This window comes from Zosterops lateralis (assembly GCF_965231275.1).
Source record: "Zosterops lateralis genome assembly, chromosome: 12".
NCBI lineage: Eukaryota > Metazoa > Chordata > Aves > Passeriformes > Zosteropidae > Zosterops > Zosterops lateralis.
In genome coordinates, this window is record NC_139772.1 from 1,158,603 (window position 1) to 1,173,842 (window position 15,240).

At 44.1% G+C, this 15,240-nt stretch overlaps 1 protein-coding gene across 1 annotated transcript in view; it reads left to right on the plus strand.

The window, feature by feature from the left end:
* FANCA (FA complementation group A) overlaps positions 1-15,240 on the plus strand; it is a gene marked incomplete at its 5' end in the record, with an annotated part of 32,032 nt that overhangs the window by 1,794 nt on the left and 14,998 nt on the right. The window contains 17 exons of the mRNA XM_083870227.1: positions 249-344; positions 1,924-1,997; positions 2,948-3,060; positions 3,666-3,748; positions 4,185-4,218; positions 6,523-6,589; positions 7,229-7,341; positions 7,915-7,991; positions 8,427-8,568; positions 9,073-9,206; positions 10,483-10,593; positions 10,989-11,084; positions 11,176-11,235; positions 11,984-12,072; positions 12,518-12,578; positions 12,671-12,720; positions 13,745-13,821. Coding sequence (XP_083726353.1) covers positions 249-344; positions 1,924-1,997; positions 2,948-3,060; positions 3,666-3,748; positions 4,185-4,218; positions 6,523-6,589; positions 7,229-7,341; positions 7,915-7,991; positions 8,427-8,568; positions 9,073-9,206; positions 10,483-10,593; positions 10,989-11,084; positions 11,176-11,235; positions 11,984-12,072; positions 12,518-12,578; positions 12,671-12,720; positions 13,745-13,821 — 1,477 coding nt within the window. The remainder of the gene's footprint in view (positions 1-248; positions 345-1,923; positions 1,998-2,947; positions 3,061-3,665; positions 3,749-4,184; positions 4,219-6,522; positions 6,590-7,228; positions 7,342-7,914; positions 7,992-8,426; positions 8,569-9,072; positions 9,207-10,482; positions 10,594-10,988; positions 11,085-11,175; positions 11,236-11,983; positions 12,073-12,517; positions 12,579-12,670; positions 12,721-13,744; positions 13,822-15,240) is intronic.

Below are 15,240 nucleotides of genomic sequence, written 5' to 3' on the forward strand. Positions count from 1 at the left end.
AATCCCAGTTCATCTGCTCTGATTAAGCCCCAAACACAGTTATTCACTGAGGTGTTTGATTTGCTTGCAGAAGTACAAGATATATAAGAAGAGAAGTTTAGACCCTTCCTTTGAATTCTCTCCACCATTTGACCCTTTAAAAAGCAGCAAATAGGGCAAAGCAACAATTTTATTTTATTTTATTTTTTTCTGAGAGCATGTTATTCACAAAGGGAATTATTTCTGCTTTATTTCTGGGGTGATGCCAGAAGAGGTTGTCCTGCTTGCTTCAGACTGTGAAGGATTTGCTGGCAAACAACACGTTCTGTCGTTCCCTCTTCTGCCAGGAAATATGGAAAATGAAGGTGAGAACTCATGGAGAAACACTGTGGTGTCACAGACCATGATTTTTCATCCATGGGATGTGGCATCTCTGCATTCCTGAGAATGATTGGCTTTCCTGACCTTCCAAAGGCATGAGCTGAACTACAGATGGTGGAGTTTTTTTGGTTATTTTGTTTATTTTAGAGCAAGTTTAGTGCAGAGCCCTTCATGTGCTTTGCCAACAATATTCCAAATGTCTTTGCCATCCTGGTTCTCTGCTTTGTTTACCTGGGAATGGTGATAAGACAAAGTGAGGTCACAGAGAAAGAAACCAGATAGCAGATAAGAGCTTGTGCTGCCCCACAAATGGGATGTCTTGGTTTCATTTGAGTGTATTCTGTGGAGACAAGTGGTGCTGTGAGTGAAGTTTTGTTTTTTTTTTTTTATGAGAGGGACAGTTGTGATTCCTCACTGCTCTCCTGGGAAAGGAGGGAAAGGCTGATCTGCCCAGATAAAGGGCTGTGCCTTGCTCTCAAATATCCGCCCCTGAGCTGAAAATAGAACCTGTGTGTTTCACAGGCTGATTAAGATCTCCTGGTCCTGGGGCAGACACGGGGATAAGTGAGAGATAACTCTGTAACTGAGGGTGTTACAGTAAGAATTAGGTTGTGAACACAAAGTATATGGGCGAGTTTGGGGTCAGGGTACGAGGTATATCCCTGCTCCTTCAAGTCTGCAGAATCAGCATTATTCCAGAGGAAATGCTGATTAATATATTATTAACATAATTAATTAATATATATCAGCATTATTCCAGAGGAAATGCTGATTAATATATTATTAATATAATTAATTAATATATATCAGCATTATTCCAGAGGAAAAAGATTAATGTATCATTAATATAATTAATTAAAATATAATGAATAATTATAATATATAATTAATTATTATATAATAAATATATAATAAATATATATAATATATAATATATAATATATAATACTAAATATGTAATTAATAATTATAATATTTAATTAATAATTAATATTATAATTAATATTATAATTAATAATATCATTAATATATATCAGCATTATTCCAGAGGAAATGCTGATTAATATATTATTCATATAATTAATTAATATATATCAGAGGAAAAATATTAATATATTAATATATTAATATTAATCAATATATTAATATATAAAATAATATACTAATATAATATAATAATATAATATATAATATATATCGATATATTATACTATAATTATGATATATTACAATATTATATTATATTAATATAATAATTATATATTAATATTATATTAATAATTATATATTAATATATTCATATATATTCATATATATATATTCATTACTTGTCCACAAAAAAATTAAAATGATGATGCATCTACAACCCTAAACCACCCCAAAATTCCTAGGAAATATAATCTTTCCTCACCAGTGTTATCAATTTTAAATTTTAACAACCTCCAATTCCGGATAGCTGGAAATAAACAGAACTGAGCTTTTATTTTTCACCTGTGATTTGCAATAGCCAAATGTTACGTGCCCAGTGCAGGCTGTGGTGACCTGATGGTGACATCTCCTTAGGAGCCCCCCGTGCTGGAGGCCGTGTGGCACCTGCACAGCTGTGACATCTCTGGCCTGGCAGAGCTGCTGGAGAGGTGAGCAGGGCTCTGGGGGGGGGTTTGCAGATGTAGCTAATCTCCTAAAGCCTATTGAAACATAATCAGGGATTAGTCATGAGTATTCTGGACTGAGGATGGAGTCAGGTGCTGCCAGGGGATCAGATTAGCAGGATTTAGGAGCTGCTGTGGGTTTGGGGGGGTTATTCTGGGGTAATTAGCCCAGTTTGGGTGTGGTGGTTCCTTGGTGTCCACCAGCTGGGCTGGAGGAAAAGTCTTGCTCTGCAGAGGGTGGGTATTTCCATCTTCATAAAATCTTTTTTGGTCTGGCAGAGTTAATCTCCAGAGAATTGTTAGTCTAAGAATTTTGGGGTTTGATTTTTTTGCCCTCCAAGAAGTGTCCAAGACCAAGTTGGGCAGGGCTTAGGGTGACCTGGTCTAGTGAAAGGTGTCCCTGCCCAAGCAGGGGGTGACACAAGATGGACATTAAGGTCCCTTTGAACCCAAACCATTCAATTATTCCATGACACAGAGCTAAAAACTCACCCATTTGTGGATTTCAGGTTGTCTCCTTATTGTGTCAAAGGAATGTCCCAGTGATCTTCTGATATTGGTTTTCTTGTCTGTTCACAAGCAATTTAAGGGAGCCAAAGGCATAGATTAAGAATTTAATTTCTTTTTTGAAGTGTCTTATAAATTGGAACTGAAATTCTGGTTAGCAGCGTTTTCTCAATGGAAACTTTTCATGTCAGGGATGAGGAAATACTCAGATGCACAATTTCACACACAGTTTTCCTTTGCATGTGTGTGTTGCAGGATCTTTTTAAAAAGCAAATAATATAAAAAGCATCTGCTTGTAAAGAAAACGTGCTGGTCCAAATTAAATAAATGAAATGGCGCATTTAGGGCAGAGTGCAGAGGTGGAGAGAGCCAAGCCTTACAGAAAGCAGGAGGGATTGAACTGAAGGTGCTTTTGTGTGTTGCAGGAGCCCAGCAGGCCCAGCAGCAGTGGAGTGGCTCTGCAGCAGCCTCTGTGACCTCTGTGAGCAGGTTGGGGACAGTCCCTGTGGGGACACAGAGCTGGCACAGCGAATTCTCTCAGGCAAGGCCCTGGGCTGGGTGCAGGGCAGGAGCTCAGAGGTGTAACAACACTCTGTTGGCCTCACTTTGTGTTTCCTCACCTCATTTCTCTGGGGAATATATTTTTTTATATGTTTGGCAAATGTAGCATTTTTTTTTTCCTTTAAAAAAGAATTAGTTTGAATTTTTCCGTCCCTTGGAGTTATGGTGACTCAAGAAATTGTGATTATGAGGGGTGTGGTTCAGGGATGGTACACTGGCACTGTGACACTCTGCAAAGTCCCAGAGAGATTTTGGGCCAGAAACATTTCAGAGTTCCATTTTCCCCTCCCATCAATTTCTATAATTTTTTTTTTTAGTTTATTTAAGAAAAAAAAATCCCTCCAGTGTCTGAGTGTGGAGCCCCTCTGAGTTCTGCAGAGGTCATGGAGCATAACTGCAAATTCTTTAGACTTTATAATCCTTGAAGTTCTGGATTCTTTTTCCCTGGGAATAATTTTACTCCAAGACAATAAATGATTCCTGCTGAGTCTCTTTTCAGAGACTGTTGGGACAGGTGGGAGGGGAAGGAGAAGTGACCTGGGTGCAAAGGGGATGCTGGAACACCAATTCCTTCTTGATTTGCAGATTTTGCCATCGTGTTTCTCCAGCATGGCTTTGAACAGGCTCCAGAGCTGGGGAGGAAGGTGGAATTCCAGAAGGTTGCCCATGTAAGGATAAAGTGAACCTGGTTGCAAATGGTGCTTTAATAAAGGAATTCCAATTATCTCTGGCTCTTGCTGAGTACAAACAATTCAGAGCTTGGAGCTGCAAGGAGAGGGTGGTGGTACAGGTGCTGGAGTGGGGGAAATGGTGAAACCAGAACTGAGACTTTTTGAGTGGAGAATTTCTCCAAAGTGGCACATCCAGGGATTTTTAAACTTCCTTTCACCTGGATTGCTTGGCTCTTCCATTTGAATATGAGACATGGAATGCTGTAAGGTTGGAAAATGCTGCTCTTCTGTCTATTTTATCTGTTCTACTGCAGAGCCTTAAGTCAAAGTGAAGCTTTAACAGGGACAAAACTCTTTGAGTCAATTTACTTTTTCTGCATTGAACTGCAGCTATTTAGAACTCTAAAGCCCTTAATTTGTTGATTTTGAACAGATCTGCCGTGCTGTCTTACAGAGGATGCTGGCATGTGAGTATTGCTGTGATCCCAGCTTTGTGCAGCCTCTGCTGTTCCCAAGACTTCTATTCCTTGCTCACTGCTGAATCCCTAAGGAGAAACCCTTTGCCTGGCTGCTTTGTCTGTGCTGTTGTGCATAATATTTATGTCACTGATTTTATTTGCCTCTGTTTTTCTCTGTGGTTCTCCTAAAGTGTCTCCAGACACTGCAGATAATTTCTTGCCTTTTATGCTACTTTGTTTTTTTCTGCTCCCAGCTGTAACATCATATAGATACCTAACCCAATTTCCTGATTTTTAACAGGTTTGCTTGGGAGCAGGTGGAGCACAGAGGTTAGGCCAGGATCAGTTTTGCTGCTTAGATTTATTTTTTTTTTTCTGCCTAGTAAATTAAATTTTAAATTGACAGCGGTATGAGCCATTTTGCTGACTCACCGTTTGGATTTGCAGGCTAATGTTTTCTGAAACCTCTATTTTTGTGCTGAGCAAAGACATCTAGTGTAGGTGTGTAGCCTTTAAACACCAGTGTCCATGAGCTGCAACGTGCCTGGCCTGGCCTGAGCTGCCCTGGTGCCACTGCTGAGGGCTCAAGGCAGCAGCAGCTCCTGATTTACCAGCAAATCCTGACGCAGAGAGACTAAACACACTCACACAGGAGGGTTATTTTTGTCCTGTGCCACAGCTGATCCTCACGGGGAGATGCTGTACCTGCTGCTGTCACGTTCCTTACACCCCTCCTGTGTCCCACACCCCTGGCTGGTGTCACTGTGCAGCTGCTGTCACTCCTGTCTCCTTAGTGACAGCACTTCCCTGCTTTCCCTGCTGGCACATTTCCTGCTCAGGGCTGCTGCAGAGGCTGCTGCTTTCTCCCTGCTGTAAGGTGACCCCATCCCAGGCCAAACCACCTCCCCTCCATCCCTGTGGGCACTGCCAGCCCCATCCTTTGCCCCAGGTCTCACTGTCTGTACACAGAAACCTCTCACAGACCTCGTGAGTCCTTCTAAAAAGGGAAAGCTGCAAGAGAAGTGCTTTATTATTTAACATGTATGAATCCCATCTCAGGTGGCCCTTTAACAGTTGCAAACCAGCCCTTCTCAAGAGAGGAGCAGGGATTTTGGAGGAGGAGGAGGGAGCAGGCTGTTGGCAGGCAGACAGGAGTCTGCATCCTGCTCTTCATTTGTCCTTCCCCATTTGCGCAGCCTGCACTGCCACACTCACAGCCTGGTGCCTGCAAAATGCATTACCTGAGGTTTAGAGGAGATATTTTATTATTTCCATACTTTTGGGTCACCTTTGAGGGGAGGGGTCTCACTTCATTAATCTCTGGAGAACATTAGGATTTTTAATGTAAAAGAATTCTCTGTTACTGAAGACCTTCACGGGAGGAGAAGGACAGGCTGGGAGTAGCATGGGAGCCGTTCACTGTAATGATTTGGCAGCGTTGAACTGCTGTGCCTCAAGATAAGCTGAGTTTATCTCCTTTGCTTTATTCTCCCCTACTTAACCTTAAAGTATTCCTCAGCAGGAGAGGAGAGTGTTACATCCTAAAGCTGTGGTGGTGTGTGAGGAACGCCTGTTTCACTGCTCCTGCTCAGTAAATTTTCTTTTCAGTTTTTTTTTTTTTTCTTAGCAAAATTATTTGAATACACAAACCGAGCTCCTTTAACGGTTGAAAGAGGAGGGTTTTTCAAGGCGGGGTGGCACAAAGCAGAAGTGCTGCTGCAGCAGACTGCAAAGCAAAGGCTTTCCCAGTCTGTGGGCTCCCAGTGCTGTGGGCTGATCATCGCCAAGACAACGCGCTGCGCAAGCTGCCAACCTGTTTGATCTCTCCCCGTCGTTTTGGGGCAGAACGAGCTTTTAAAGGAATTCCTGCTATGCAAATGGCACTTTACAAAGGCGTGGCCCTCCCCCAGCCTGCTCTTTGTTCGGACCCTGGTTTGTGGGGTGGGTAATTCAGCCTGTGCAAATCCCTGCCTCCAGACAAGGCTTCACGATGCTCACACTCACAGATAGGTTTGGGTTGGGTTTGGAAATGAAATACTGATTTAGATGCATTTTTAGGTGGCTTCATTATTAGCACGTTCTTGGGGATGTTTTCAAATTGGTTCAAGGTCAGTGGTAATAGTTTCTGAATCTCTGTGTCATTTTGGAAAAAAAATCTGGTAAGAATTTAGCTGCTTCTGCTAAATTCTGCACATTTCCCTAGCGGGGTCACCTTTGTAAAGGGGCCCAGATTGCTCATTCCTGTTAGTTCCCATGCGGGGTTTAGTGTCACAGTTCTTTTCTCATTGGGTTTTTGTGTGTTTTGGGGTCCAGGGGTGCTTGATGCTGTTGGTAAAGAGAAGCAGGAAGACGTTTCCATGGTTCAAGCTGTGAGCTTCTGGTAAGAAACGTTCCAAACAGTGTCAGGAGGAGGCTTTTATCCACTGTTGCACTTCTTACTGAAATAAGAGGAATGTTGTGAGGTGTTTTTTCCTTATTTACATACCCCACACCCCTCCCAGTGCTTGGTATTCTCCTCTAATAAAATATGTGCAGACAAAAGTGCTTGTAAAAAAGATAAGGACCAGGTAGGAAAGTGGGTTCTGGCGGTGCTGGAGCCAACCCTGGACCTCCCTCTTGTCGTGCCAGAAATTCCCCATCAAGTTTTCTCACTGCTTCTGAGCAGAAGCATCTGGAAGGTGAAATCATCTCCAATTCCTGCTTCCAAATTTGTTTTATTTAACTGCTTTGTACATGTCACCTTCAGCCCTGTGCCCAGACTCACATTTGTAAATCTGATGGCTGTGTAGTGTTGAGTAACCATGAGGGTTTTTTTTAAATACATACTAATATATATATATATATTTGTGGCAATTTGAGAAGATGGATGTAGAATAAAAATCAGTCCTTCACCTTGAGCTGCACCTGGTTGTTCCTATTACATCAGCAGCTGGTGGGTCATATATTATCAATACCTGGCTGATCATATTTAATCAGCACCTGGCTGCCATTGTTCCTGGTATTTCCTTTTTCTTTGCAGGCTGAATGTGTTCAATGTGTCACTCTATGGAAGTGTGGCTCACCCGGATTCCTTGAGGCAGTTTTTCAGACACACCCTGACTGAGGTTCTCACCTACAACCCTGTGCTGAAAGGTGGGAATGGGCAGGGACAGGTGTCTCCTGGTGTCTCCTGGTGTGTCCAGGGCTCTGTCCCACACTGAGTGGAGCACAGCCTGGAGGACCCAGAGCCAGAGCAGCCTCCAGTCTTCTTAGCTCCTTCCTGGGGTCTGTAGAAGCAGGGTACCAAATTAGGCAAAAAAAAGTCATCTGAGGGTCATAGTTGAGGAGAAAATTTTGCTTCTAATCACAGATCAGTAATTGTGAAGCTTGATGTTCTTAGGAAGGGAATATTTTTGAGCTATGAAATCTCTTGTAAAGTCCCTGGAGCTGCTTGTCTGCTGTGTGGGAGAGCTGTGTCATTGCTGGCCCCCAGATGAAAGAGGTTAATGAGGGAGGAGCTGATTCCTTGCTGGTTCTCTGTGCATGTGCCATGTCAGCCTACACAGTGTGATCATGGAAACAGCTCTGGGCTGACAGTGCCAGTCCAGTCCTTGTGCCACAGCCCGTCTTCCAAAGACAAATGGGAGACACAATTCCAGTTTTTAATGGCTGCACAAGGGAGACTTATGTGTTTTCACAACTGAAGTTTTCTTTTTGTGGGTGCAGTGTCTGATGCCATCCAGATGCAGAAGGAGTGGAGTTTTACCAGGACTTCCCCCCTGCTCACAGCTCTGTATCGCAAGGTACATCTGCCTGATGTCACTCAGAAAACTTTGTTATGTTGGGTTTGTACCCACTGAGATATCTGAAATCAGATTATTGGAAATTAGTGCAACATTATCCAGTTGCAGAATCCAAACTAATTTCCAGAAACTCTGGGAGGAGGAAGCATGAAGGAAAAGAGATACAGTGGTTTTTGCTAGTGCAAAACACTTAGTGAGATCAAAGATGTTGATTGGAAATGTGAATTTTCACTGGTAGAGAATATGACATGGACTCTGAAAGATTTGTAGTTTTGCTGTTTATTGTAGCTGGTGCTGGTTCCAGTCCAGGCTGATGTTTGAGCCTGGGAAGCTGACCAAAAGCTGCAGGATAGCTTGAAAAAGTCACGGAAAAGCCTGCCAGTCTTGTCTGTGGCTGTATGTCCAAGCTAACAGGAATTCCCATCACTCCTCCAGCTGTTGGTGGCATTCAGTGTGAAGGAATCCATCTGCCAGCTGCAGCAGGTGCTGGAGACACATGAGGTGAACTGGCAGCACGTCCTGTCCTGTGTGTCCACACTGGTGGTGTGCCAGGCTGAGGCTGAGCAGCTCTTCAAGGGTAGGTGGGCACTGCCAGCCTGCTGTGTGCCCCTGGGCTGGGGTGGGGAGCAGGAGAGTCACCCACCAGGGTGGTTCCTGCAGGGAAAAGAGCAGCAGCACGTCTGTTTTTCCACTCAGACTTTCCACATCCGTGGTGATGTGAATGCCAGCCCTCGTGCCTGCCACTTCTCAAACTCTGTGTACAGCCCAGAGTGGTTGTTTGATAATTACCTTCATTACTAACTGAACCTTAGTTCTAGCTCACCTTTGCTAGCAGAGCTTGTTGGTGAGAATTCCTTACTAATTATCCCAGTGCTGGACTCCCTGCAGGGAATCCAAGTGTGTTTGACAGTTGAAAGTGCATTAAAAAAAAATAAAATAAAATCAGACTCCAGAGGTTCTCCAGGCTGCAATACATGTCTTGCCTTATGTTTTATCACAGATATTTGTCTTCATTTACTGCAGAAAATATACAGCACTGTTGTCAGGAGCAAAGTGTGAGGTTATTGTTTTATGTTCCTAGATCTACTGAGCCATCTCCTGCTAAAGGCCTTTGGGAATTATGACATGGAAAATATGATCACTGCATTCCTGATCGCTCGTCAGGCTGCTCTGGAGGGCCCTGCTGTCTTCATGCCTTACTCTGAGTGGTTTAAGGTAAGACTAAGTGAGGCCTGACTCAGTCTTAAAGTGAGGTGAGCCTGGTCTTAAAGTCTTAAAGCCTGGGTGAGCTTTGTGTTAATTGTGTGAGGCAGCCTGTGCATAAGGAATGTTCTGCTGCGTGGAGAAAGCCTTGATCCAGACAGGATAACCAGGAATGAGAAAGGGCAAGAAAAATAAAAAAGAAAAATACAAATGATTGTATTGATATTAGGAATGATTGAATATTTATTACTGCCTTTGTGTCTGCAAAGAATAAATTAGTTTTGCTTTCCCCAGCTTTCCCTCCTTTCATCTTTTAAGTCCACCTTGCCTGTTCTAGTTATTTGCTAGGAATGCAGACATGTAATTCCTGTTATTAACATCATCTTGGATGGATTTCAGTATCTTGATAAGCAGCACTGTTTTTATTGCATAAGTTGGGGGTTATGGCAGAGGAAGCATTCCTGTTTCCTGGAGGTTTGCATGCAGCTGTAATTGCTGTGTTTGACCTTACAGATAATTGGTTGTTGCTTTTAACTGTAAACAGGTGGGTATTTTAGGGATGCAAATCTCCTCATAAATCCAACCTGGAAGTTCCTTTGTATGAGTTTGCAAATCTAAGCTTGGCTTTGGCTGATAGAGCGTCCAGGAGGTATCAGAAGGTAAACTGGTTGTGCTCTCTGTAGTCTCAGACTGGTTGTTTTCCTTAGAAAGCCCAGATAAACCTGTGTAGAAACCTGCAGATTTGTGGTTCCCTCATGAATCTCAATCTTTTGGTGCATCTCAGAGTTGCCTTGTTTAAGTATTCTCATGGCAGCAAATTTCCATAGAGACTTCTGTAAGTCACCGTGATCCAAGGGAGCCCCTGTGCTCTGGAGCCAGGCTGGGAGAGCTGGGGGAGCTCACTGGAGAAGAGAAGCTCCAGGGAGAGCTCAGAACCCCTTCCAGGGCCTAAAGGGGCTCTAGGAAACCTGGCATCCCTGGCACAGGGTGCCCAGATTTGCTGTGGCTGCCCCTGGATCCTTGGAAGTGTCTAAGGCCAGGCTGGATGGGGCTTGGAGCTGCCTGGGCTGGCAGAAGGTGTGGCAGGGGATTAGATTTAGGTGGTCTTTAAGATCCCTCCCACCCAAACCATTCCATGATTCTATAAACTTTCTCTGGAGACTTTTCTCCAGAAAGATTCTGCTGACAGAAATGGAGTGTTTGGGATTGGTGTGCTCAGTTATGGCACTGCTTGAATGAGGATCCTCCCCATGCTGAAAGGCTGTACTGCCATTTCCCCCTGTTTTAGGCTTCCTTTGGCAATGCTGGTGGCCACCACGGGAGCAGTAAGAAATCTCTGGTCTTCCTCTTTGAGTTCCTGTCAGAGCTGGTGCCCTTTGAAGCTGCCCCATACCTGAAGGTGAGAAGGTGCTGACAGAGATGACAGAACTGCCCCAGAATGACTGTCCTTGTGCCTTTCAGTAGGTTCAGCCCATTACAAATGTTGTTATAGTAATTGGATTACTTCTGGTTCATTATTCACACCCTTTTCTTCCTGAAATAAGGAAGGACAAGGTTATTTTATTGATGGGGGGAGTTCCTTTCATGGAATTAGTTTTAAGCACGTCACTGATTTTGTTTGTTTGTTGTTGGGAAAAATGATGTAATTGCCATGAAAATGATTGATCCTTAACCAAGCCATAATGCCTTCTTTGGGGAATATTTGAGTTAAACATCAGTCAGGATTAGTTAGCTAGGATTTTACCTGGATTTTCTGTAGCAATGGCAAACCTTGCTGTGATTTTCACCTTTCAGGTGCACATCATGTACCCACCTTTTGTCCCCACAAAACACCGGCCCCTGCTCCTGGAGTACATCACTCTGGCCAAAACCAGACTGGCCGACCTCAAGGTCAGGAAAGATTGTCTCTTTTGAGGAGAATTCTTTCTGGATGGGTCAAACCCTGCTGTGTGTGACCCCCTGCACCTCTGCCCTCACACAGGTGGCCATAGAGGACATGGGGCTCTATGAAGATCTCTCTGCCACCGATGAGGCTGTGCAGGTACTGCTGCTCTGTCTCCCTTTTCCCTTTCCCTCTGGAAAAGCACTGAGCTTATCCACCTCCCTGCCATTCCAAAGATGAGTGTGCTGCCAAGTCTCCAGCTTTAATCCAGAGGTTTTAGTGGCCATAAATACAGGATCTCCCTAATTTTCATGAAAACTGGACTCACATTTTATAGGTATCTTGATTTTTTTTTTTTTTGGTGGAGCACTCCATCTCTGTGGTGTGGAACCAAAGTGTGAATATTCAAAGGAGATTTGGGGGATGGAATCTACACTCTGCAGTTTCACACTGTGCTTCATGATAAATTTTGAATGACAACAGTAATTTAGAAGGAAGTGATTGTTTTAATTATTCCTTCCTACATTTTGATCAGAGGAAGAGGCCTCACTTACATGATTACATGAAATCCAGGCTGGAGGCAGGGTAGCTGAATATAATACAAGAAACCCAGTCCTGTGATGAACTCACAGGCACAAGCAAAGATTCAATTTAATTTTTCCAAGCCTGATCTGGTTGTCAGTTGAGAAACTTGTTGCAGCTTGAGGTGCCTCACAACTCAAACAAGAGAAACCCGGGGTGTCAGTGCCTCTGCCTGCAGGCACAGGCTGGAAGTGGAGATGGTGTGTCTGAATTCCACACGTACAACTCAAACAGAATCACAATAAAGCAAAATCAGGACAGAAAAGGTAAGTTTATCATCAGCCTCCATTTCTCACGTCTTTCTCTCACTTCTCATGTGAGGCAGCCCCAGGCCCAGGCCCTCCGTGATGTTGAAAAGGCCCTTCAGATATTTGAAAACACCAGGAAGATCCCAACCTCTGTGATAGAAGCCAGGTACTGTGTGCTTTTCAGCTCCTCCTGGGCTTAGCAAGAATAATAACATTAATAATAATAACAATAATTGTGGAAGACAAGTCTGAATCAAAAGAAGGAAACAAGAAAAATTGAGGATGTGAGCAAGGGAGTTTTGGGGAAGTTCTTCCCACTTCCTGAGGAGTCATGTTAATAGAGAATATTTGTGGGGAGAGTGAAAAGGCACATTCCCCTGTGCAAAAGAGTCCAAAATTATTAAATTAATTATTAAAAAAAAAATTAAATTAATAAAAAGCAAAATGAAAGAAATTAAAAACCTTTGGCTAATCTGAACCTGGTTTGTCCATGGTTATTCATGTCACCATGAACATTTTGTATTTGCAGGAGCCAAATTAACTCCTGAGGTGTGGAGATGGCACTTTGGACCTTTGGCATTGTTAATACTTTGCTCTGTTTATTTTCACAGTATTTTCAGACGGCCATATTACACTTCCTGGTTCCTTCCAGCTTTGCTCAGGCCCCGTGTGGTCAGTATTTGGCTTTTTTCTCTGCCCCTCCCATTAACTGTGTGTTGTACACAGATAATTTTGTCCCTGACCTGCCTTTCCCTCTCTTGCAGCTCCCTAAAACCCCAGATGGACTCATGGCTTTTATAGACTCCTTAAAGAGGTACTCAGACATCCATCCCAGTGTTGTTTTTCTGTGCTGCTGGGCTTTCTTTTTGGGCCATTTGATATCAGATTATCAGAGCCTTTGACACCTTGGTTACAACCAACCTCTTGGCAGGGCTTGGTGGCCCAGCTCTGTGGCTTGCAGGTTGTGCATGGAGGAGTTTATCTGTGTAGTCTTCAGGTCTGTAATAACTCCTCTGGCCACTGTGAAATCATTATTTAGGAGTCCCTGTGGCTCCAGGCCAGGTACATTTTAATGCAAATCTTGATGGATACAGCTGAATATAAAATTTCCCCAGGAATATGAGCTCCCTCTGTTGAAAGACTCTTTGGGAGTGAAAGATGAGACTTAAATGTCTATTAATGCTCAAGGGACACCAGGATGATGCTCCAGGAGGACACAGCTCCTCTCAGGACTCAGCCTTGCCCTGCATGCATGTTTAAAAGAGCTTTTCTGCACTGCAGCAACAGCTTTAGTTTACATCCAGTAGTTCCTCTGTAACCTCTCATGAAGGAGGAATGTTTGCAACGCTGCCTGCAAATGAGGTGCTTGGTCCTGCCTTGTCATTCCAGTCTGCCTCTAAAATTAGAGACTGGGCCATTTAGTGAAATTAAAGTTGTAAGAGGAGCAGCTGAGTTCTGGGGAGCCTCGTGGGACGTGCTCTTTAGCAGAGAGGAGGTCACACCTTGGCCTCAGCACGTTCGTGTTTTACATCTGTGGATGCTGCATCTCACAGCTCACACTCTTAGGGGATCTTTGACATCAACTAGATATGAAATAGGCATTAAAATATAAATTAGTGACACATACAGTATTGGGTTTGTGTGTGCAATGCTTGCTGTGAAAGCCTTGTCTGGAAATCTCTGCCCCTTATGTCAGATGATTAAAAAAATGCTTCAGATGCTCTTTATGCTTCAGAGTCCCTCTAATTACATTTCATAGAAGGGCTGTTGTTTGTGCTCATTTAATAAAGCTGCAGTTTGTGGTTGTGCAGGATAATAAATCTCTTCTTTTTTCACAGAGCTGATAAAATACCTTCAAACTTGTACTCTACATACCTGCAAGCCTGTCTTGCTATGAAAGAGAAGGTGTTACAAGGTAAAAAAATACCACATTTACTTATGGATCAATATGAAACGTTAATTTATCCATTTCTGCCCTCCTGAATTGAAAATTTTCAAAGATTTATGGCTGAATAGGTATTTAATCCCTATAAATAAGTGTTACATCCTTTATATTGTACTGAGGTGTTAAATTCTTACTCCTGCAATGGCTTTTTCTGCCAGCCTTGCCTGGGTGGGATTTTTGCAGTCCCTGAGAGCTTTGTGCTGTGCTGAGGCTGCAGATGATGCCTGAGCCTGAGCTGGCTGAATTCCACCTCCAAGACCTTTCCATGAATCAGCGTTTGCAGCCTGAGCTGCTCAGGGCTGGGAGCCTGCTGTGCTGGGAGCCTGCTGTGCTGATCCTTTGTGCTGTCTGAACTCCTGGTATCCCCTTTTAAGAGGGGATTAGGGGGGGCAGGAGGGGCTGGGAAAGGGATTGCAGCTCCTGGTTTATTATATTTGGGTGGGAGGTGATTTCGGGCCCCATCGCTGGGGCAGGATTATGGATATTTAATGAGGGTGTTTAATGAGCTCTGGTGTCTCTGTCAGCAAATGAGTGTTTCAAACACACCTTCCAATGGTTTACACACAATAAAAAGCTCAGGCTGGAGGGCAGAGCTGGTTCCCAGAGCGTGATGGGGATAAGTTACAGATTCAGGCTCTGACTATGGAGATAAATCTGTGGCCAAGCCCTGCTGGGGGCCTTGGGAGCTTTGTGGAGATGCTGGGGCTGGGCTGGGCTGGGCTGGGCTGGGCTGGGCTGGGTTGGGCTGGGCTGGGCTGGCTGCGGGGTTGGCCTGGCAACCGCAGGATGGGATCCCTGCGGATGGGCCGGGATGGATCCGCAGCATCCCCGCAGCTCCGCGGGGCTCCCCGCGCTGCCACTGACCTCTAGTGGCACTGCACTGCCCGGGCCCTGTGTCACATCAGCCGTGTCCCCTCCTGTCCCCTCTCTGATCCTGTTCCTGCTCCCTGCCCCATCCCTGGGCTCAGCACACAGCCGGGATTTGGGGCAGGATTGAGCTCTGGGCAGCCCCAAACCCCATCTGTCAGTGCTCACCCTTGTGACTCAGTGGGCTCCCAACACCTTATTTTACACCGTGTTTACAACCAGTATCAATTTCAGCCTTTGCTGTTTGCTGTTCTTGCTCCTGGGTGATTTATTCCTGTACAAGAAGCTGTTCCTGTCTGGGGAAAATCTGGGGAGGGTTTTGGGGCTGTGGCAGTTGCTGGTGGCATCTCTTTCTAGTGGTAAAAGGAATTTTCTTTTATTCCTTCTCTTAAAGAAAAAGCCATGGGGCATCTGGAGAAGCTGATCCATGCTGTAATGTCTGTCTCTGCATCCTGAGCCTCACTCCAATCTTGAGGACAGCAAATGTTTCTGGGAGGGGCAGAGCTAAAGGAAGTGGGAAGA